General features: G+C 37.9%; 2 protein-coding genes and 1 long non-coding RNA gene across 4 annotated transcripts; 1 reads left to right on the plus strand and 2 right to left on the minus strand.

Annotated features, from left to right (window-relative positions):
* Positions 1-1,009: 1,009 nt before the first annotated feature.
* szl (sizzled) lies at positions 1,010-3,219 on the minus strand. Its single transcript, XM_007244315.4, has 4 exons — positions 2,939-3,219; positions 2,579-2,748; positions 2,364-2,456; positions 1,010-1,786 (listed from the first exon to the last, which is right to left on the minus strand). The coding sequence occupies exons 1-4, from the start codon at positions 3,217-3,219 to the stop codon at positions 1,476-1,478; spliced, it is 855 nt and encodes a 284-aa protein (XP_007244377.3). The 3' UTR covers positions 1,010-1,475.
* LOC111193105 (uncharacterized) lies at positions 2,632-5,675 on the plus strand. The gene is made up of 2 exons (XR_002650260.2): positions 2,632-2,765; positions 2,951-5,675. It is a non-coding gene; the product is annotated as an uncharacterized LOC111193105 (long non-coding RNA).
* A 3,582-nt stretch (positions 5,676-9,257) lies between these two features.
* mov10l1 (Mov10 like RISC complex RNA helicase 1) lies at positions 9,258-23,517 on the minus strand. 2 transcript variants are annotated; one of them, XR_002650259.2, is made up of 26 exons: positions 23,290-23,517; positions 22,022-22,117; positions 21,728-21,915; positions 21,088-21,247; positions 20,851-20,963; positions 20,319-20,506; positions 20,055-20,195; positions 19,464-19,847; positions 18,822-19,019; positions 17,495-17,609; positions 17,227-17,404; positions 16,987-17,057; positions 16,696-16,787; positions 15,819-15,877; positions 15,541-15,720; positions 13,755-13,936; positions 13,507-13,653; positions 13,259-13,380; positions 12,791-12,890; positions 11,903-12,049; positions 11,466-11,639; positions 11,092-11,241; positions 10,891-10,998; positions 10,648-10,788; positions 9,861-9,974; positions 9,258-9,604 (listed from the first exon to the last, which is right to left on the minus strand). XR_002650259.2 is itself a non-coding variant. In XM_022672323.2 (26 exons), exons 2-26 carry the CDS (start codon positions 22,113-22,115, stop codon positions 9,580-9,582), a joined length of 3,549 nt encoding a protein of 1,182 aa, XP_022528044.2. In that variant the 5' UTR covers positions 22,116-22,117; positions 23,290-23,513; the 3' UTR covers positions 9,258-9,579. The 2 variants fall into 2 exon arrangements, 1 of the variants encoding a protein (XP_022528044.2); XM_022672323.2 differs by having other exon boundaries at positions 9,861-9,952; positions 23,290-23,513.
* Between the last annotated feature and the right edge of the window lie 106 nt (positions 23,518-23,623).

A 23,623-nucleotide genomic window follows, 5' to 3' on the forward strand; every position in this document is an offset into this window, starting at 1 on the left:
TGGAATAAAATAAACTGTGGGGGATATACAAACTATAAATACTGCTTTAAATTATAAAGTTGCAGCGCTTGCTTTTCTTTAATTTCCTACAACCCCAAATTGTTTATTTTAGTTTTCAGTACTGTCCCAACTTTAATTAATTTGGGGTAGTAAAATGTATTATTGTTTAAAAGAAATCACTGGACTGAGAATCACAGTTAATCATTTCCCCCAAAAGTTTCAGATATTTTTACACATATTTTTACTTATTTTTCTAATGATTTTTATGACTGTATTTCTGGTGACCAAAACAAGCAGACTACGGAAGACATATTTGGAAAGAAATATCAAAGAATGAGGTTGGACACAACATACAGTGAACCATGAATGTGTGTGCCATCACTTTGATTTGATATTTTCTCTTCTTAAACTTGGAGGAAACCAGAAGATTAGATGCTATAGACTATTAGAATGGTTTGGTAGTATTTGGATGATGCTAAAGATTACATTTTAAAGGTTGCTACTCATAGCATGGGGTGTCACTGGCTTCCTTAAGACCGATATTGAATTAGCGCTGCTAAAATAATTTAAACCTTAAATTATACTCATATTGGAGTATGATGATTTAGGTGGCATGTAGGTTTAGAGTTTTAAGCTGAGCAGTTGATGTTGATGTGAGCAGTGATTAATGAGTAGTTAATGAGTACTATGTAATTACTCAGTAGCTCTTAACGACACGTGTAAATCCTATTAATTAATGTTGAGTTAATACTGAACTTCTACATACTGTACTCCCTGGTAGTTGATAGAAGGGATTTAGTTGTTAATGCAGTACTATTTGTTTCTATTAGTTCCTGCATAATTACCTATTAACTATGCAATAGTTGTAAATAGTATTGCAGAGTTAGTTTCATAATCTGATATATTTTGTTTAAATTAAGTTTCAGCTAATTTTTAATCTACAAATCCCTAAATTTAGCGAGCATGTTGACTTCTCACAGCAAGAGAAAATAATAGAACAGTCATGCAGTTCAATCAAGAACACATTTATTAGCTATGTTATATTCACAAACACACAACAGACACACATAAATACAGCAATATCTGAATAGAAAATACTATCTTTACAAATCATTTAACTCTACTTTACTGATTTTTTTTACTGTACAATTAACTCTATAGGCTCATTATTTACAGAGTGCATTCAGTCAGAGTTCATGTGCTCAGAAAGCTGCGTAGGAGTCCCACTGGCGCCCCATAGGAGTGGGGGTCAGTCCGGAGCGGGGGGGGGCAGATCCAGCACGACCCTCAGCTACGACCCCCGCTTTAACCAGCACACACACTTACACTCACATACAGTAAAGTTATATACTGTACATACATGTGTGTGCGGTGCGGTGCGGGCCAGTGTTCGTTCAGCACTCCTGACCCCTGTGGTTTGTTAGTGGTCAGTTTTCCAGTATACACTGGGAGCGATGCTCAGTCTCCCGCCTCTCTCAGCACTTGTGCTGCTTCCACTTGCGCGCGGCCGTGGCGATGTGCGCGTCCTTCTTCAGCCAGGGGAAGAAGTGGGTGACGGTCATGGTGCCGTCAGCGCGAGCTCGGCCGGTCAGCAGGTAGAGCTGCGCGCGCCCAGGCCGCACCAGCTCGTGCGCGCAGCGGAGGTTGAGCAGCAGCCAGTGCTGCAGCAGCTGCGCGGCGCTGTAGGGCAGCAGAGGACCGCGCTCAATAAACTCCAGCTTCCCCTCCACCTCCAGCTCCGGCTCAGCAGAGGGCAGGCGCCGCCGGTACAGCTTAGCTTTAACCGCTGTGGGACAGAGAGAGACAGGCGGTCAGTGAGTGGAAAACAAATTGTCTTATACACACATTAAACATGGAATTTTTTTATTTAATTAAGACGCATGTCTGTCTTATCTAGCTGTAAATAAAAAATAATATAATTCACTCCAATTTGTGTGATTTAGCTACTGAAGAAACCCTTTAGCTCCTGAAGATGCCATTTAATCTCACAAAGAAAAAAAATGTATTTTTGTGTATCTACTAATAGATAGATTTGTATCTATTTATATAAATTCTAATTTCAGTTTTAGAATATGTCATATTGTTCTTTTAGTAAAAGTAAAAGAACAATAACATGACATACTCTATAAATGCTCAAATTCTATAATTAAATACAAATAAATCTATATATAAGTACACAGCATAACAAATGCCCTTTTTGAAATAAGGATGTTTTAGACAGTTTGTGTGTATATATATACATATATATATACATGTATTAATAGATACAAACAATAAATATAAACAAATACCATCATACTTTTTTTTATCTTGCACAGACAGTCAGTTAAACAAATGTATATATTTCAATATCTGTATCTTACCAAAGTCATTCAGACAGAGAGCATCCATCACTGTTTTGAGAGAGGGCATTTCCTCCACTGAAGGACACGACTGGCAGGCAGGCTGTGGAAAACCTGTGGATACAAAAGAGAATAATATTAGTTAATGTTATTTTAAATTAATAAATATTTATTTTATTATCTGGTGTGTATGAGTGTGTGGAAGAGTGTGTGAGCAAAATAGGAGACTGACTGACCTTTAGGGAAGTTGCTGATGTGTTTGGGCAGTGGGGTCAGACACATGTCCTCCTGAGCAGGGAAGCGATCGCAGTCCAGAGCTTCAGGCCAGGAGTGGCCGTGACAGGCCAGAACAGGAGCACAGCTGTCCCTCACAGCCACACACAGGCTTCGGCAGGGCTGGATGAACCTACACACAAGATAAAGGTGGGTATGATTACTTAGAGGTCAGTTAGAGAGACCATGGAGATGTTTTAAAGAAGAAAAGGGAATGATTTAAGCCCTATATTGTAAGAGTGTAAGCCTAAAATAGAAGGCTTTAAAATGTAGCTTCTGAAAGAAAGTAAGAAGACTAAAGACATGTGGTAATAAACACTTACGTGTCCAAACAGACAGGAGCGACGAGGGAGCAGAGGAAGGCCTGGGCCTGAGGATGGCAGCCTGTCTGCAGCAAAGTGCGCCAGTTCTCTGAGTGAGGGATCACCTCGTCCTCCAGGCTGCTGTGGCCCAAGAGGTTGGGCAGTCTCATCTCAGAGTACCCCACGTCGTGGCACACACTCAGCTGGTGAGGTATAGGCACACAGCGAGTGGACTGGCCCAGGTCAAAGGCCTCAATCTGAGCAAAGAGGGTCAAAGCAAGCAGGGTGAAGATGAGAGCCATAGTTCCAGAGAAAGTGGTGGTCCTGTGAGAAGGGATCGTCCAAAGCTGTGAAGGTGAAGGTGCTGGAATGGTTGTGAGTGAGTGAGATCCACTGGCTTATATACAGGTAGGGCAGAGCCAGCCAGGGCTGTTATCAACGACCTATCAAAGAGGTGCAGACGACGCGTCAAGCAGGGGATAACTACACGCAGACGCAGGGGGACTGAAAGGGAGGGGGGCATTAAATAAACAATCAAAGGCTCAGAATGCTCCAGCCCATTAAATGATGCACACCGTCTGCAGATGTCTGTACATTCACTTTAATGGTGTGTGTGGGCCTTGTTAAAATCAAAAAGCACACATCACTGTACTGAATACAACAGACATTCTTCAGACATAGTTCATTAAAGCAAAATGAGGAGTGCTGAGATTTGTACACGTATCGCAGATCAGTTAAGACACAACACAGTGAATTATATAGCTTATTATGAGTAGACCAAGAGAAATGCTCCAAAAAGTTACCTGATTTTTTTTTTTTACATTGAATATTAACCAGGTTTTTCCTTCTCCTGTAAAGATGACATTTTGGAGATGACAATTGTTTTTGTGTGACAGCAACAATTATAATAGTACTATACAAAAACTAACTTCATAAAAATGTTACCTTCTCAGAATTTTAGCATAAATTTAAAGGTAATTTAAAATATATTTTGGACCGTTTGCTTTGGCATTTATGATGAAATTTATCAACAATTTGTAATATTTGTAATTGTAATAAAATACAAGATTTTGGTCCGGCTGCAATAATATTAATGATTAAGTTGGGGATTACAATGTTTTTTGGGGATGAATCTGAAATGAAGACACTAATTAAACCTTACATTTTTATTACGTTTTTTTGCTGCTTGTCATGTATACAGTTCTTATTTTCACCAGAGGCAGATTACATTTGCCATATATCATTTATTTTACTCCAGACTTTGCTATACAAATATTATTGATTATATAACATGACTTTGGGAGAACTGTGATCAAACGTTCTTTATATTTTATTCTTTATTTATTTTATTTATAGATATTATGGAAAAATAAAAATAAATAAAAATGTTAGTTTTTTTTCCAATATCATGCAGCCCTAGAACACATAATGGTAACCATGTAAAAACACAGACATTTGACTAGTAAACAACTCATAATGAGTCTGTTTTAAATGACCAGAGTAAACTAGAATGTTCCCCTTCTCTTGTTAATTATTATAAATTATTTTTTGACTTTGTACAGCACTGTGCCATGCAAGGTTTTATTAGCTAGGTCTCCTCCAGTATCTCAGGTGTAAAACTAAGAGTCTTGTCTTGCTGGGAGGGGGCTAGTGGACAGACAGGCAGTCTCCTAACTGATGACAGTTCCCCTGTCTGCCATGTTAATTTAAGCTTTCCCGACCCCAGAGACTAGGCCGTGCAGCCTGTCTCCCGTTAGCGCAGCCTTGTCTGCAGTCTACCTGACCACTAGCCCACCTTTGATCTGCCAAAACAGGGAGCCATTCATATTCAAATGTTACGCCACTTAGCTACCATGCCCTCGCTAATCCTTACAAATTAGCCTACTGTCTACATGACATGCTTGGCTTTCATTGTGCAGAGCAATGGATTATCCCACATTAGCTGACACACAGGCATTTTTCTGCAGTACTGCTGGAGTCTTCACTCTTTACAATGCGTTTCATCTGAATTTACTCCCATTTAATGTGTCTGTTCATAAAATCTGTTCATACACTTACTGAAGAAACTAGGGCCATTTGGGCACACCATAAAAATAACTTCTATAAAGTAAAAACAACAAAAATATGACAAAATATTACCTTAAATTTAAACCACAAGTTCTATCTAATGTAATGTATTTTAAATTTTAAGTTTAAATAACAAATTGCAATTCTTCTTAAACATTTTTTGGGACTTTTTATTTTTTCCCCCCTTTTCTGCCATTTTGGAGATTTACATACATACATATATGGTATGTATCTACAGTATATGTAACAAAAAGATTAAATTAAAGTAGAGATACCCCATGTTAAATCCTTTTTTAAACTTGCACTTTTGTAATAGTTTGTAAAAAAAATTGCTTCCAATTGAAATTAAATGTGCCATGGTTTATTTTGGCTTTAATTACCTATTATTTTTTTTACTATATAAAAAAACATAAAAAACAGTTATTCTGACACTGAGGTCTATTAAAAATGTCCAATTAGGTAAATAGGTAAGTTTCAGTTTAAGATTTATTTAAAACACTAAAACCCTACTATAAGCGCAGGTTTACAAATGCGTTTTTCTTTACTATGTAGCATCTGTATATATTCCTTATATTCCCTCATTTATGCAGATGTAGGATGAACATTTGCAGGCTGTATGCTTGTGCTGGGTAGCTACTGTATTTCCAACAGCTTTAAATAAATTTGACAAACAATGAAAATGAACACTGTACCCTTACCTGTGTCTTTGCCTTGATTTCACTTCTTTATTTTTTTTAAACATAACCTTGACATTTAAAATGTAGTGTTAAGTTAAAGTAAAAATGGAAATACTTCAGTTAAATAATATAAACAAAAAAACTACAAACCACTTATATATTTAAATTAAATTATATTTCTATTCCATATTACCAGTATATTAAATATAATATGTGCTACACTTCCTCATTATTGAATATCATCTGTTCAAAAGCAGATGTTGTAGACGACACTCTACATAAGCAGTAGGACGTAGTTTTAGTGAAAGCTGCTGTTTACACAACAGGTGTCTTTAGCAAAGGCCCAAAAACTACTACTGCTTTCACCTGACTAAGTCATGTTACCCACTCAGCGACTTCTAAAGAACTCTGTCTCCTATACCGAGATTTATCTCACATGTTAAACAGCCAGAGGCTTCTAGCATCTAGCTGTTGTCATCTATCTGAGAACCAGCTCTATCAAGGCTGGAGACGAGACTCAGGCAGACAGCCACTAAGGATGGAAATAAAGGCCCTCATTCAAAGCAATGAGGCCCAGTAGACGGTGTGGCCAAATTGTGGGCATAGGAGGCGGTTTGCTTAGCCGTGCTGCCGTGTCTCATAGTCCCTCAGCCTCCAGTCTCCAGGCCTGTCACCCCGGCCCCAGCCTCGATGGCCCCTTTACTGCCCTGGCTCAACCCGGTGTAGACGGCAGTTAGCACAGGGACCTAACTGGGCAATTAGAGACACAGGCCCATTTTGGAGAACAATAGAGCCCATGTGTTTAAACTAACCACCCCCATTCTAATAGCCCCACCAACATGTTTTTCTATCTAATGGCCCTCCTGCCCCTCTTTAGGTATTATGTTTGTGTTGTTAATGTATAGCCTGCCTCTAGACCACTAATGGGACCCATACAAGCCTCTGTCTGTCAAAGCACACAGACAAAAGAGAAGACTCCACGACTAAGTGGGTCCAGGTAGGCCTTACATTTTAGACACACTGTAGCTGTGGCATTGAGGAGCAACTGAAACTTGTAATCATACAGACCTCAGGAATCAAAAACCTGAAAATTGAAAAATGTCTACAGAAATCTGACTGTATCTACAGCTCTGGAAAAATAAGAGACCACTAAAATGAGGAGTTTCTTTGATTTTACCAAATTGAAAACCTCTGGAATATAATCAAGAGGAAGGTGGATGATCACAAGATATAAAACCAAGCTGAACTGCTTTAATTTTTGCACCAGGAGTGGTATAGTTATCCACAAGCAGTGTGTAAGACTGGTGAAGGAGTACATGCCAAGATGCATGATAACAGTGATAAAAAACAGCATTATTTGAGGTTTGAAAGCTATCATCTTTTTTGTTATTTCAGCCATTTCTCATTTTCTGCAAATAAATGCTCCATATTACCATATTTGTATTTGGAATTTGGGAGAAATGTTGTCTATAGTTTATAGAATAAAACAACAATGTTCTTTTTTGCTCAAACATATACCTACAAATAGCAAAATCAGAGAAACTGATTTAGAAATTGAGGCAGTCTATTAATTTTCCAGAGCTGTTTATTTTTTCTACTGATACATTGGTCTTATTTTAACCTAATATTATCTAGTAAGTCTATTGTAAGTCGATTTGGACAAAAGCGTCTGCCAAATGTAATGTAATGTAAAGTCTAATTAATCAGCATTTAAGGGTATTTTTTCACAGGCAGTTTAAGCATCTAATAGCTATGGATTATTGTGCATATTTGATTTAACACAAAAACATGTATTTCTACTGTAGTAGTCAATACAGTTCTGTCAGACCAATAATGTACAGCACAGATAGTGTGGTATAATCACTATTTATCACAGTTTGTCACACACAATATCCTTCATAAGATTGTATTAGAAAAATACTGTATAACGATATAAACGTCATGTTCCAGATCTTATGTTTAAATAGTAATAGTGCTGGTGATATATTTCTGGTTACCACACAATAACTTATTGTTTATGTATTTATTGCTTACTTATAATGGTAATATAAAGCTATGTGGCATATATACGTCTAATATAATCAGCCGTACAATTGGGTCATAAATAAATATATGAATATGTAAAGAAGTATGTTTGGCTGTTTATATTCATATTATAGTCTTTACACTCTTGGTATAAACTTACTAAAACAGTGTTTTTTATACCATATAGATTTTTAATTATTGGTTTACATATAAAGTTTGGTGTCCGGCTTTTTGATTAACACAATACACAATATACACTGCCCGGCCAAAAAGACCAACAAAAAAAAAGTCACCACCAAAAAAAAGTCTCACACTAATATTTTGTTGGACTGCTTTTAGCTTTGATTAGCTATGTTTCAATAAGCTTCTGCAGTGTCACAATATTTATTTTAAATTCATTAATTTAATATACTGTCTGACCACTGTGCAAAGTCTTCTCCAGCACATCCCAAAGATTCTCAATGAGGTTAAGTTCTGGACTCTGTGGTGAACAATCCATGTGTGAAAATGATGATCTCATGGTGCCTGAAATCACTCTTTCACAATTCCAGCCCCATGAATCCTGACATTGTCATCTTGGAATATGCTCGTGTCATCAGGAGAGAAAAAATCCATTGATGGAATAATCTGGTCTATATTCAGTATATTCAGGTAGTCAGCTGACCTCATTCTTTCAGCACATATTGTTGCTGAACCAAGACCTGACCAACTGCCACAAAAAACCCACACCATTTACTTAGTTAAATCCAAATGTGGATTTTTTTTGACCAGGCATTGTACTATGTAATGGTTATTGTTGCATAGCAACACGTCCTCAAATTGCTGGCTCTAAGATTCAGATTATTGAAATCTCAGCCTTGAGACATGTAAGAATACATAAGTATGCTAGGAGATTCCAAACATACTGCATGTAGCATTATTGAATGCAACCCTGCTCACTCCAGCCAAAGCTATAGGGACACAGTAAACCTATAAAAGCAAACACACACACATCTGAGTGTCAAAATGTGCTTTAAGACAGCTTACTGGCACCCAAGTCATACATCAAAGAGCAGCCATGCACCCAGACTTGCTCTGATAAAAGCAGTCTCCATTTCACTCGTTAGAACCTCTCTGACTGAATTTACACTATATAACTGTTGAGGTCACACATGTTCATTTTTTTGACAATGTGAATCTGGCAGTTGTTCTTTAGTTTGGCAGAATTTTGTCATGAATGGATTGATACACATGCACAAAAATGGCTTTCTAACACACAGATTTATTCTACTACTGTAGAGTTAAGATTTCTGTCACACATTGTAACATTTTGTTGATTTATTCCATTAAAAAAAATGTTCCAGTCAGAAATAACTGCTCAAAGTGATGGTCACCATACTGCATTATACCTTACTCACTTATTATCACCCCCGCTAATCTTTTAGTGTCTCTAGTTATCGACACTCAATTGTCGCACCCAGACTCACTCATGGAGACGCAGCCAGGCAGAGACGTTCAGACACAGGACTGTCTGCAAGCTACAGACTCTCTGACTGCATAGAGATCTTAAACAGGAGACTGAGAGACTCTCATCTGAACACAAATGCTTTATTAAAAAGGTATGGTAGGAAAATGTGCACACTGATAAGCCCATTTCAAGCAAAATTTCAAGCAATCATTTTATTACTATGGCAACAAACTGAACAAACTTTTTTTATTGTACAAGAACTGACTATAGGCAAATACACAGATCTTAAGAAAGAAGTCTGCTGTTTTTTTTTCTACATAATCACATGCCTAATCTTCTCATTTTAAGCAGTAAAAGGTGGCAGAGGCCACCTTTTTTTTTATTTGGCACAAAACAAGAAGTCTGACAATCACTTGAATCATTTATCTAAACTTCTACTCAAGTCTCTACTTCTCCTTTTTGAGGTCAGTTCTGTGGAACAAGGAAAAAAAAGAAAAAATGAGTAATAGTTGGAAAAGGAACAGGAGAAACTGACTATTAAAATATGAATGTTAACTAAGATTTAACTATGAGCCTTAAAACACTAGATTAAGGCTATTATGCAAGGAATTTCATAAATAATTTATATATATATATATATATATATATATATATATATATATATATATATATATATATATATATATATATATATATATATATTAAAATATAAGTGTTTGTTACTAACCCATGGGTAGCTCTGAGGGATACAGGAGGATCACAGCCAAGGTAAGCCCCATTGTCATATGCATACTGTAGTAATGCATAGAAACATGCTTCCTACAACACACACATCAAATGTCTAAATCATAAATACTGGCATTCACTGCACTGTTTAAAAGCAAATTAAAGTCAAGTACCCAATAAAATAAATAATGCTACAAATAATATGTTAAAAGATTTGGAAATCAGAACAAATCCCCCACTTAACTCCAGATCTCTACAATTACATGAGTCATTGTCAAGCACACACTACAATATTTTGGTGAAAAATTCATGCAACACAGAATTGAATTAAATCTTGTGATACGGCAGAAGCTTTTCAAAAAAAAATGCCACAGTGAATGCATGTCGCAATCAAAGCTAAAAAAAAATAAATAAATAAATAAATAAACCAATCAACCAAATTTTAGTGTGTGACTTTTTTTTTTTTTGGTGGCAGCTGTTGAAACTCTACATCGGAGGGCCACTAATGAGCTTAATTTTAGGGCTCCCTAACTGGAAGGTTTACGACTGACTTGCTTCTGCTCTCACACTCAGATCATCAAACGACAATTGAAAAAAAAAATTCTGTCTGATAAATTAATTGGAAAGGCAAAATCAGAGTAAAATTTGAACAAGTTAAAATCATGTAGTGTGCGCCGGGCTTAACACCATACACGCTACTGCACAAACACTGTGGTCATCAGCAAAAATGTTGCCAATTCCTCGGATACTAATTCATCAATATTCTGACAGCCTGACAGGAAAACTACCTTGATTAGTACGTGTGGGTTGCCGATGGTGATGAGAAGAGCTTTTGATCGAGTAATTGCCACATTGAAGCGTTTGGGGTTGGACAGAAAGCCCAGAACATTTTGAAGATCACTGCCCGATAGATCCTCATTGGAGCGCACCTGAGTGGGGAAACAAGTTAGTTAATTCCTGAATCTTCTTCAAAGCTTTATTTAGCTGTACTGCTCCTTGATCATACTAGAATTAAATGAACAGTGTATTACTGTGGACAGGATGATGACTAGGAACTCCTGTCCCTGGAATTCCTCAACAGAGCCCACTTTAATATCACCAAGCCCAACCTTGTGCAACAGAACTCGAATCTTCTCCACCTTAAAAAAGGATGAACAAGCATGTAAAGGCAGAAAATAAAAAGAATTGAAAGGCCATTTATTTGATTAGAGTAAGGTGAAAGAAAGGGAAACCTGTTTTCTGTAGGGTGAGATGATGCCAATGTCAGTAGCTGGTATGGGGTTGTACAGTCTTTTGGCCAACTGGCAGCAGTACAACATGACTTGCACTGCTTCTACAGGGTTAAACCAGGATGGGTTACTTCCTTCCCTCATCTCTGAACCCTATAGAGTGAAACAGAGAACAGACAAACAGAATATAGCACTACACATGCAGGAATTATCCTGCATTACTGAAAATCAAACATAGATTTTTTCATTCAAAATATCAGAAGATCAGGACATCCTAAATTGGCAGTCTACAGTAAATACCATAAAGTAAAAAACATTGAATCAATCTCCTTAAACACCCTCCCGAGCAGCTAATAACAAGAAAAAAAGAGCTCTACCCTGACTCCATGGAAGATGAGAGGAAAGCCCTTGGTGGGAAGTCTGCCCCAGTGGCACAGAGAGTCCACGACAGATCTTTGCGAGCGCACACACAGCTCACCCCCATAAAAGAGACGAGATGGCAGTGCCAACAAGACCTCATGAGATCGGTAGTTATATACCAGTTTAGTTACCTGAGGAGCATAAAATAAATTAATAAACAAAACGTACAGATTGAATATAGAGAAACAATATAAAAATATTTCCTATATTAAACACATATCAGCAGTTTTACTTTATATTGTACACTAACAGATTTGTACATTAAATTGCAATAAGATGGTCATCCCCTAATTGCACTGCATATGTAGTTTAAAAAATATATATATACTACACAGTTTTATTACACCTTATAAGTTCAGATTTCTCAAGCAACTATGAGTGAGTGTTCCTTCACCAGTAATGGATTGTAGCCATTCTCACTGCAGGAGTAGAGTGGGTTGGCCATTAGTCTTTCAAGCAGAGACACTCCCAGTCCAAAGGCTTCAGCTAATTTAGACTTTACAACTGGGCCCAGTTGCTTAGGGTCTCCAGCCAGCACTATCTTTATTAGGGAAGAGAGAGGAAAGAGAACACAGCTTACAATAAAAAACAACAACAAAAAAAACAAAGCTAAACCAAGCTATCTGATTTTAGTGTATATAGTGTATATTAGTGTGTACCTCTAACCCTAATTAGACAGAATTATGTTTCACAGTATGATATGTTAAATATTTTTTATGGACTGTGCTCCTCTGCCAGTCAATATTTCGCCATCTTTTTTAAATGTTTTGCCATGTTTTTCTGTGTATAGAAAAGTTATCTAATGTCATGCAACTATGTGGAAAACCTTTCTGTGCCAAATAAACAAATCCCCTATATGCCCCTGTTATAAGCCAAAACTGCCTAAAAGGGATTATGCGTGAGCTTGCACAGTAGAGGAAAACGTTGTACACCAGCACACCACCAGAGGGCAGGAGAGAGGATTTGGCTTAATTTTTCAACCACAGTAATCCAGTTCACTCTTAATTCCAACCTAAGCAGACAACTTTCATTCTAACAGGGCTGTTTTGCACTTTGTGTTGTGTAAACTGCTTCTTCATTTTAGCTTATTTAACAAACAAAGTATTGGTCAATAAATTAATTTAAGAAAAGAAAGAGAGAGAGACAAAATAAAAAGACCTGCCAGCAACAACCTGTGTCACTTTTAAATCAGAAAGTTAGGATGTACAGTTTAACATCTGCATTTAACTACTCATGATCTTCTGATCATGCATCTAGGTTGTTGTAGAATATGGTGTCTAACCTGGCCTGTCCTCTCAGATAGGAGACCTAAGGGAATCTGAGCTTCAGGCTCAGTGGCTTGACCAGCTTCATCCAGAAACACATGCGTGAAATGTCCAATACTAAAAACATTTAAAGAGAAAACACAAATAAATTCAAACTCTTCTGCAAGGTGCCATATTTTCACCAGTTATTAAAAGCTGAAGTCACATTATAGGTACACAATTCCAAAACTGTTGACCATACACTATGTACATTTTTCAGAACTGCATTATCTTTCACACCTGCTTAAATACAGCTAATTAACAAAGCTACTTAACAAAACATGTAGAGCAGATAATAGTTATTTTTTATAATTATTACAACAACAAACAGTCTTAGCAACTCTAGGACTAGAAAAGTAAATCCCTAAACTGAAATATGGTCAACAGTTTTGCTCAGCAGGCCCGCAATAACATAAAAGACTGCACTTCAAAGCTCTAGCTCTCACCGCAAACCGATCTGGTAAAACAGGCCAGCACTAGAACAGGTGCTGACCACGATACGGTGAAAACAGGCATTACGTATGTCTTCACCAGCACGAGAATACTGATGCAGCACTTCTGGGATGGACTGCAAAGACAGCAAGTAAATAGATAACTTTTTACAATAGGAAATAAAGCAATAATCATTTACAAGACCAAAATGTACTGGTCCTTCCCAAAATCTGCATTCATATTTACATCTACACTGCAGTACCTCCTCCAGCCTGCAGGTGGCATTAACCCGTGCCAGACTGGCAGCCGGAAGGAAGCCACTCTCATGCAGGCGAATGCAGATGAGGTCTGCAGCACTGTTAGACGGAGTGCAAACCAGGATGCGACTGCCTGTCACACGATGGTACACCTGTTAATGCATAAGCATTAAGTTAATCAAGCTGAAACGTTCCATTTTCATTTGTTTCACAAATTTTCCAAGAAAAAATTTATTGCCCATTACGGCCAAACCTGCAGTATGGCCTCAACAAGTGTGATGGTTTTTCCTGTGCCTGGTGGACCAAACAGCACGTATGGAGTAGGACGACATTCTCCACCAAGGATGCGCTTGACTGCTTGCCTCTGGGCTGGGTTGAGGTTAGAGTTGAAAAATTGGCCCGGTTTGGGAGTGTGCTTAGCAGGCGTTTTCAAATCTGATAAAAAAGTGAGAGAAAAAGGGGTGCAGTAGGTGTCTTGTGCATTATTTTTTCATACATGCATACATTTTATTTATTCAGATAAGTAAATATCCATCTAGTGTAAAATATCATCCCACAAAAACCTTCACTTTAACCCAATGTGACCAAAATTGTAAAATGAATGAACCAATAGAAAAATGTTCCAAATTACTTGCTTACAAATTCAATTCATAGGAGGAAGATGCCTTCTTAGTGCAAATAAAAATAAATAAATAAATAAATTACATCTTAAAATGCATCGTGATGGAAAAAAAAATTCAGTGTGAATCATGGGAAAATATGATTTCACATTCTGTTTATGAAATGTCATGCAGTTGCATTGTCTGGACACCAGAGGTCACACTAGTGAAGGCCAAAGAATCAGTGGAAGTAAGCAAAGGGTGGAGGATATGCAAGTGATTTTTGACTGGGGGTTTCACTGTGGTCACTGCACAAACTTTGGCTCTCCAGGCATTGACTCTCCTGGGCTGGGAGAGAAGACAGGTCCTCCACTAAAGCCCTCACAAGCCAAAAAGTAATGTCAGATTTCCAATAATGTTTGGTGTGAAATGTAACATGTTTGAATTTTAAATGCAAAATTTTAAGTAAAAATCATACTTCCTTTGTTACTGTCCACAATTATATATATTTTTACTGTAGATTGTTCAAATAAACAAGTGATTAATTGGGGAAAAAAAGCAAAGTAGTTTGTTTCCGCTTAAAACTGTATAGGGAGCATTTATACAAGATGCGTTCTTCATTGTTTATACATTTAAGAAATAAAAAGAAGAAAATGTGAACAGAATTAATCATTACACTAAAATTATTATTTATATAACAGCAACAATACAAGATGTGTATTGACAAGAATCTGGTTTTACAGTATACATAAGTTACAGTTCAATGCATTACAAAATATATTGCGGTATTTTAGCAAAAAAAAAAAAAAAAAGAAAATTTACAGCTACGTTTACATATATTAGTACACAGACATGCCAAAAGCAGCATGTAAATTGATCAATTTGGAAGCCTCCACACCAGTATGTATTGTATGGTGTTATTTTGTGATGAGGTTGATCACTGAATAGTGTGCTTATAGCAAGGCAAGAGTTTGAGCTATCTATCCATCTATCTATCTATCTATCTATCTATCTATCTATCTATCTATCTATCAGACTGATAGGATTGCATTTCTGAATTTGTGTGGGCATTTAAGAATCTCCAGTTCACAGTGTAAGGTGTGTACCGTAAATAAGGCATAGCAAAAGTGAAAATCACTATGGAGAGTGTCTTGTAAGAGTAATTTTCAATACAAACGTGACACTGTGGATTAAAGAATGTTTGTGACAATAGGAATCTGGGGGGAACTGTCCATGCCAACAGACAAATATATTGTGCAGCTCAGTGCATCCTTCCTTTAGCTTTTATGGTCTAAGGCAAAAGTCACGGGATGCTTTCGAGCATGTAATTTTATACATCATGTGTATAAAATCTGGTCTTTCATGCAGTCATAACAGTGGGATCTAAAAAGAAAGTGCAACACACCTATTGGCCAATGACATACAAAAATGCACTCATACCTGTTTTGGTCTGTGTGTACACAGACACCATGTCCATGGTCAAAGGTGACTTTTCCCCATTCACACACACCCCTTCATCTTGTTCAGGAGGTTCGTCTTCATTGCTTTTCTGTAGTTTTTCGGGTTCCCACTCTCCAGTCCATACAGGATGCTGTAGCTGCAGGACTTTTGGGAAGAGGACTAAGCCAGCAAAAAGAGTTTAAATTATTACAGTCAAAGTTATTTCCAATTATCTATCTAACCATATACAAAAATATCTCCAAACAACCCCAGCTTACCATTTTCTCCAAAGTGCTTGGCCTGTTCCAGAGCACAGTGACACCTTCTCATGGTCACCCTGATTTTGGAAGCAAAATCCATTTTGAGAATTCAATACAAAGGAAGCTAGTTATATATATATATATATATTTTAACACATGGCTTTATCATCTGTTTAAAAAGCCCATTACCATTGCAATCATTACTTGTTTGCAAATAAAGGCTCATTCACACTTCCTTAACTACAAAAACGTTATTTTCAGATTCATGTAACCATCACTGCCCACTTCCTTATATGCACTGTTTATGTTGGCCTGCTTTATGTTGGACTGATACTAAGCATTACGTCCACTAGAGGGCTGAACAGAGTCAACAGTCTGACAACTACAAACATGGCTTGTCCCTGCAGCATGACAATGTGACATCATCTACATGTTAATAGATGTTTAAAATCTATAGCTTACATAGCCTCTCTTCAAATGGTTCAGCCATCATTTTTTCTGCTAAACTGCCACATAATTTCCAGTAGTACTGCTTCATTCAATACATTTCTGTAGGCTTTTAGAAAATGTGCCCAAATATAAACAAAATGAACACAGAGTCCTTTAGACATGCAAATGGTACTGGCTGTTGATGTCCCTGTGTACACATGGACTATGAAAGTCCACGTTGATCGACATGACAAAAACAGATGGAATCTGATGTTCGCTTTTAAACTCTCAGTGAAGTGAACACATACACACTAGTGCATACACACTGCTGCTTGCCGAGGAACCCAACAGTTTTAGCTTGGTGAACCTGGGATTAAACCCACAGCCTTGTCACCAATAACCCAGTGTGCTAACTGCTGGGACCCCAGTAGCTTTACTTAATGTTTTACGTTACAGACATAGGCACCTGTTGTAGGTAAACTCCACATCCAAGGGCTCCCCCAGGTAGCTCTGCTGGAAGTCCTTGTTTACTCGCAAACTCACATCCTCCTCACTGATCTGCAAGCGCAAGAGTACAAGCAAAGCTAAAGAATGTGCTCCACACTATTTAGTAGAAAATCTTTAAATCCCAAAAGCATTTCTTTCGCTACCTACTAATGTTTGTAATTTTGCTTGTAAACCAAGATTTACAGATTAACTTTACAGACCATCATTTTACAGTTCTTTCAAAATTAGGCCAAACTGAACTAAAGAGCACCTCTGTGACGTAGCCAATATACTCCACAACAAACCCTCCACTGCAAGGCTTCCTCAGAACAACTTTGTCACCTGTAAAATGACCACATACACACAAGATATTAACATTAAACACTTTATCTAATTAAAGACAATAATATTGCTGTCTGTATTAACATGAAACAAATTAGCTAGATACTGAAAATAAGGTTATGGACAAAAGCACATGCCAACAGGGGCCTTTTCTTTTTCTTTTTTTTACCTATGAAGAGACTTGGCCTTCCCTCACACAGCCCGGGCACCTCAAGGTGCAGGTATATAGTCCCTTTCCTGAGGAGGGCGCCATTGATACTGAACTCCCGGAGTTCCTTCTCTGCCTGCAGCTCCTCCAGCCACAGCAAAGCTGAAAAATGAGCACCCATGGAGGACAGACTCAGCGGCTGTAGGAGACAGACATAGCAAAAAGGAGAGTTAGAACACTTGTTTAGCAGAAGTACTGAAGAAATAATTTATGCTGCGCACTCCCCTACCTCTCCCAGAGCTGGCTGAACTACCAGCACATCTTTCTTGGCCTCCACACATTCCCGCAGAGCTTGCGGCACTGGGTAGTTCCCCAGGAAGTTAGGCAAATGACGTCTTGCCAGTCTGACCAAACACATCGCACCAAAACGGTCAATTGCAAAATATCACAACAAAGAGAAAACCACAGACACTGTGACTTGATACAGTTAATTTGTCTTCAAGGATTAAATGACAACACTGTAGCTAGAGAACCTGACTAAAATTAAAAGTGCAAAAGTACAATAACAGCACTGTGCCAATAATTAAAGTACACAATGAATATTTGTAGGTCAGAATGTCAAGGCTTCTAAACAGGCTGACCCACAAGCACATGATTATGTCTAGGCTTTGTAAAAAAAATAAATACTCTTAGAGATGACAAAACACTTTATATTAAAGAAAAATGGGGAAAAAGAGGGGGAAGGTCACGGTCAGAGGAGGATTGGGGGAAAATGTCAAATGCAGTGGGCAACAAGTTCCTTAACCTGGAAAGAAATTTTGCTGGAAACATATCCTTAGATATTTTGTAACTCCTGTGCAGAAACGGTATCGAGGTTCCGGCTCTAGCTGCTGGAGATTATGTGGTGCAGGTCATTTTCATATTTTTTGAGATCTGGATAGTGGAGGGCTATTTATCAGGCTGTCTGTACCATATTTTAGTTGAATATATACTTTGATTTTGCTTTGCATTACCTAGGGCATCTCTCTTTGGATGTGTCCAAATGATTTAAAAAAATGACTGAGTATCTGCATGCTGCAAGTTAAAAGGTAATCACTAATCTACTAAGCCTCCTCAAATTCAAGAGTGGCATGATGTTTGATTTTTTTTATAAAGGAAAATTCAAATTGATCAATTTAATCGGATCTGGTCTAAATGGCTAGTTTATATAAGACCCCAACGATCAGATTTCTTGTAGATCCTATGACCTCTGACTTGGATATTTCCTTTTCTTTTTTTTGTATTAAAAAATGTTCCTGCTTTTATTGTAAATAGTTATTTGCCTTAAAATGAATAAGTAAATACATCAAAATAAAAAAAAAATGGTGGTGATTTACACCCTAAGGAAGTCAGAAATTAGACTGTTAAATTGTAATGGGAACATCCTCTCAATATTGTATCCAACTTAAAACAAAAATTATATTACCGTTGTTATTTTATTGTATATAACACTATTGAGACAGTTGTCTGAGATGTATGGACATTATGAGCATAATGAAAGTTTTTGTAGTATATATTTTTTCTTTGATGGACTTCTCCAAAAGACTAAAAAAAAAAAAAAGATATCATGGCTGCACCTGACTGGAGGTGCTGGAGCCATGACTCTGACCACCTGAGCATGATATTGTGGTTGGGGTACTGGCTCTACTGGGCAGTAGGTGGTGCTGGGCTTCAGCAGGTTCTCCTCTATGCTGTTCACAGACACTTCTAGGCGCCGGCCAATGGTGAAGGAGGAGAAGTGCAGCAGCAGCAGTTCAGTACAGCAACCCAGGTTCCTACAGAGAAAAAAACATTTACAGTTCGACCAGGGGCTCCTTGTAGAATTACTACAAAGCACACTAAAGCACAACCAGTTTAGCTCAAAACTATTTTATACAAGTTGTCTTGGGTTCTCATAATTATTACTTTTGCACGGTGAACTTTAAAAAGAGAAGCTGAGGTTGCCTAAGAGTAGAATACATATACTTTAATGTTTCTGGTACATGTGACACAGCAAACATAAAACTGCACCTCACTTTAGAGCTGTGCAAAAAAACTACTTGGAATACTGCAGGCTCTAACTTCTGTCTCACTCTGCTGGGCACAGAGAAAAGAAAATATAAATATGTGCTGATTAAACTCTGCAGATATTATCCAGGTGCCAGCAAGCAATAATCCACTTTCACTGGCATTTATTAAATGCAAACAAAATTTAAACGTTATTTAATTCAGTCACTTACTTGGCCTGGCAGCACACAGTGACAGACACCTTCTCTCCTGGTGCAATCTCCTGATTCCTCTCGATTCCCAGCACAGTTGGTGTCTCCTTATTGCATTTCTTGCTGTCACACTCAAACTCTCCATGTTTATCTACCTCACTATCAGTTTCACACCCTTCCTTAATTTTCTCTGCAGTACCAGAGGAAGCACTGGGTAGTGAAAAGAGGCCAATCCCAGCTACAAGGCCCTTGGGATTTTTCTGAGAGATGGCTTGTTGGTTCTGTGGGTCTGAGGGTGTGTTATGGTTAGATGGAGAAAGTCTGGGGCCCAGTGTAAATTGTTCCTCAGAGTCCCAGCCAGCAAATTCACAGCATTTCAGAGTGTGGGTCTCTGAGCTTGTATTGCTGCATAGGAAAGCAGATATAGAACAAGTATGAGATAATAACTATTACTAAGTATAAGCATTAGCAGAATAGTATTACCATAAAGCAAAAGTAAAACTAATCTTCCTTTAAAAAAATCAGTTTACATAATAAAAATGATAAGTATTTTTCTGCTACCATCATCAGAGTCATTGTCAACATCTGTCAGGACACGGCACAGTAACTCACTGAATCCAGACTTGCAGTTCCTTAGTCTCCTCAAAAAACATAGATCCAAACTGGGTTTCCTCACTGACAACAAGCCCTTCCTTATTCTCCAGCAAGGTCTGAATATCTGCATCTGGACAGATAGGCACTGCTGAATACAGGCTATGAAAAGGAAATAGACAGAAAAAGAAGCACAACATATTAAAACCCCCATACACAAGTCTTTTTTTAACAGAAGATTTGATGGTCGAATGGAAGTGCAACACTAATGAGAATATATCTTGCCTTGGTTTAATGGGGGCCATGCAGAGTGCTCTCCAGCAGTAGAATGACTGACTGCTCTCCACAACCACAACACTCACTAGATCTCCCTTTGTGGGTTGATACCCAGCAGGCAACAAGAGAGAGTCCAGACTGAAAAAAACACTGTCCTCCACAATTCCATTACTGCCAAATATGTTTGACACATATACCTGAAAAAGAAAAGAAAAGAAAGTTATTTGTCGCCAGGTACATGAGAGCAAATAGGAATAGGAGAAGTTAAATTGTTTTTATGCCTGCACTTTTTAATTTGGTTACATCAGGCTGTGGTTTACGTGTACCATTTATGCAATCTGTGTGGAAACCAGGCTCAAACCAGGATGGAAAAACCTCCAAGTATACAAACTCAGTAACAGATTTAGATCAAAGCCATTACTACTGCTATACATTTACCCCAGCCCCCCCCCAGCCCCCACCCCCCCCCCCCAAAAAAAAAAAAAAAACACACACACACACACACACACACACACACACACAACTGCACGTGTATTCTTACTTTGTCCATGCGGCGATACCGTAATGGAGCAACAGTCCGAGCCTGACTACTCCATTCTAAAGGGCTAATAACGTACTGTGCCTGCACCCAGTCTCCTTTCATGGGTTCAAAACCTAGGGCACAGATACACAAATCACACACATCAAACAGTCAGAAAAAATGATAACACACTGCCTTCAAACGTACATTATAAAATCAAGTCTACAGCAATAAGCTGGTATTATTTATTATGTTTACCTTCAGACAGGGCTGATCGAGGAAAATACGTTGTCTGATTTATAAATCCACCATCTTTGTCACATGACGTTACTGTTCCAATCAGAGACCTGAGTTTATTGGGATCCAGTTCAAGTGATGCCCTAGCTCCTCCCTCCCACGTATCCATCTGCTTCTCGACCTGCAGAAATAAACACAGACTTACATAATTTTTTAGACCCATGTAACACAACATCTTCACAGTCACATTGTACATTTCTTGACATCATGTAGCTCCACAGCTATTTAAGGTCAAGAACCCAAGAGAGCATGACTGGCCTTGCTCTCTCTTGATATGGCAAGGCTGATACCACTACATTGAACGTTGCAGTATTCAGCTATATTACAAATGTTGTATTCTGTTTGTATTTATAGACCTACTAACCAAATACTATGATAATCAAACACAAATAAAAATCTAAAATTACAGTTAAAGTGCATACACAAAGTGCATGGTCTTGACATGGCCACACAGCAGACACACACTTCAAGGTTATGCAACAACATTTCATGCTGTTATTTAGATATTATACAAATTAATAATTAAACTGAGCAGTACACTCTGGCATGTGCTAAATTGTGAATGAGATCTTGGAGGCTATTATAGGAATAGAACACCCACCCGGAGCGCCCTCCAACCTCCGTGCACTCCATCTCGAACAGCCAGGGCATGGACAGGGTCACCCACACACAACGGCACCCCTCCTAGAACCTCTCCAGCAGTGAAGTACACAGAATGATCAATCAGGCCATAATCCTGACAGAGCTGAGTCACAACACCACCACGCATCTGACGAATCTCCTTCATACCTGTACAAGCAGTAAGATTATTTGATATGACTTTGATAAAGAGTTTAAACATGTATTAACCCAGTGTAGTCTACAGGCCAGTTAAATGTGAGAACGTCTTCACTACCTCCACCATAATAATACTCATTATCTTCATCCTCTGCTCTCCTCCAGAGTGGCGAAAGCAGCTTGGAGATCAAAAGCTGCACAGCCGTCAGCATGTCTTTTCAAGAAATACGCAAAATGGTACAGCAATTAATGATAGGGTTGTTACACAACTTGCTAAAAGAAGACAAACACAAAACAGATTGCGTTGCTTTCTGACGGGATTAAGTTTAGCCATTTCCCTGAGATACAAGTAGCTTCCAGTTGGACACCTCTAAATTTTGTTAATTTTCAAATAGGTTATCATATAGGTGAATCATTAGGCCAATTATCGTTGTGATATCAGCCCATTACAAAAACAAAACCATTACTAACCATTGGGCATCATAAAGAAAAGAACATTTAAGAGTTATATATAAATCAGACCATTTTTTTGGAGTTTGGGGGTCCCTGTCATATTAATTCAAACAACTGAAAATCACTGCTTCAACATGACTGTATTGTGATCTACCTGTTAATGTTGCCCTGAGGTAACAAATACAAATAACTGTTTTAAGAGGTAAATAAAAACAAAACAGCCAAAATAGGCCTTAAAAGCCTTTTCACAGTAAACTTCGTAACATATTAAAACATTTAGGGTTCAGTGTAATAATCAAAAAAGTGGTTTGTTGCCTGAGAGCAACATCAGGCATATAAGTTATATATTTAGAAAAAGCTCTCATAGAAACCTTACTATACAAATAAATATTAGTATAGTAAACTAAGTTAAATAGATATTAACTTAGTATTAATGCAAATAAGAGAAGATAGGGATAATAAATAGCTAAATATATGTAATAAATAAAGTTCACAATCATGGAAATTAAAGTTTCTAGCTAGTTGTACAAAACGTGCAGTAAAATATCCAAATGTGAAAGTAGTTGTAAGGTAAGCTAGTTACATTAAACTAACTTTAGCTAAAACAAAAACACCCAACTGCATAAAACCAACAACCGGCAACCAACCCAAGTTTAACAGATACAGACTTAACAAAATGCTTAATCCTATTTCATAATCGTTTATGTTATAACGTTTATTTAGTGCAGTCGTGAGGTGTACATACAGCTAGTTATCAGTTAGCTAACATGGTTAACGCTTACATAATTAGCACGTGCGTATCACGAACAGCAATTGACTGATTTATCAGCGATATAGCGTTAGCTAGCTAAGCTATAAGCTAAGCTAATTAAGTGATTAACCTAGGCTGGTTTACTAGCATACAGGTTAGCTCACTCTACCCCGCTCACCTACCTTTTTCTTCAGACTCGGCTTCTCAGTCAGTCTGAATGATACACTTTAACACCTGCGAAAGGTGCAGAGAGGCGGATTTCCCGCCTGTGTGTCACACTGTCCCCGCAGAGTGAACCTCACTCAGATATCCACCCTCCGCGAGGTTCAGCTAATTAATTAAGCAGCCCGCCATTACTCCAGCTGCAGGATCCTGTAGTTAGCCGGGCTGCAGCAGTGTGTATGGGTATAGTAGTGTGTGTTGGGTTTTGGCATGTTTAAATGACATTAGGTAGTTAGGTAATGCAGTGAATTCACTACACGACGTTGAAAAGGTATTTAACAGACTTAAGCTACC

The sequence above is a fragment of the Astyanax mexicanus genome, chromosome 2 (genome assembly GCF_023375975.1).
Source record: "Astyanax mexicanus isolate ESR-SI-001 chromosome 2, AstMex3_surface, whole genome shotgun sequence".
Classification (NCBI taxonomy): domain Eukaryota; kingdom Metazoa; phylum Chordata; class Actinopteri; order Characiformes; family Acestrorhamphidae; genus Astyanax; species Astyanax mexicanus.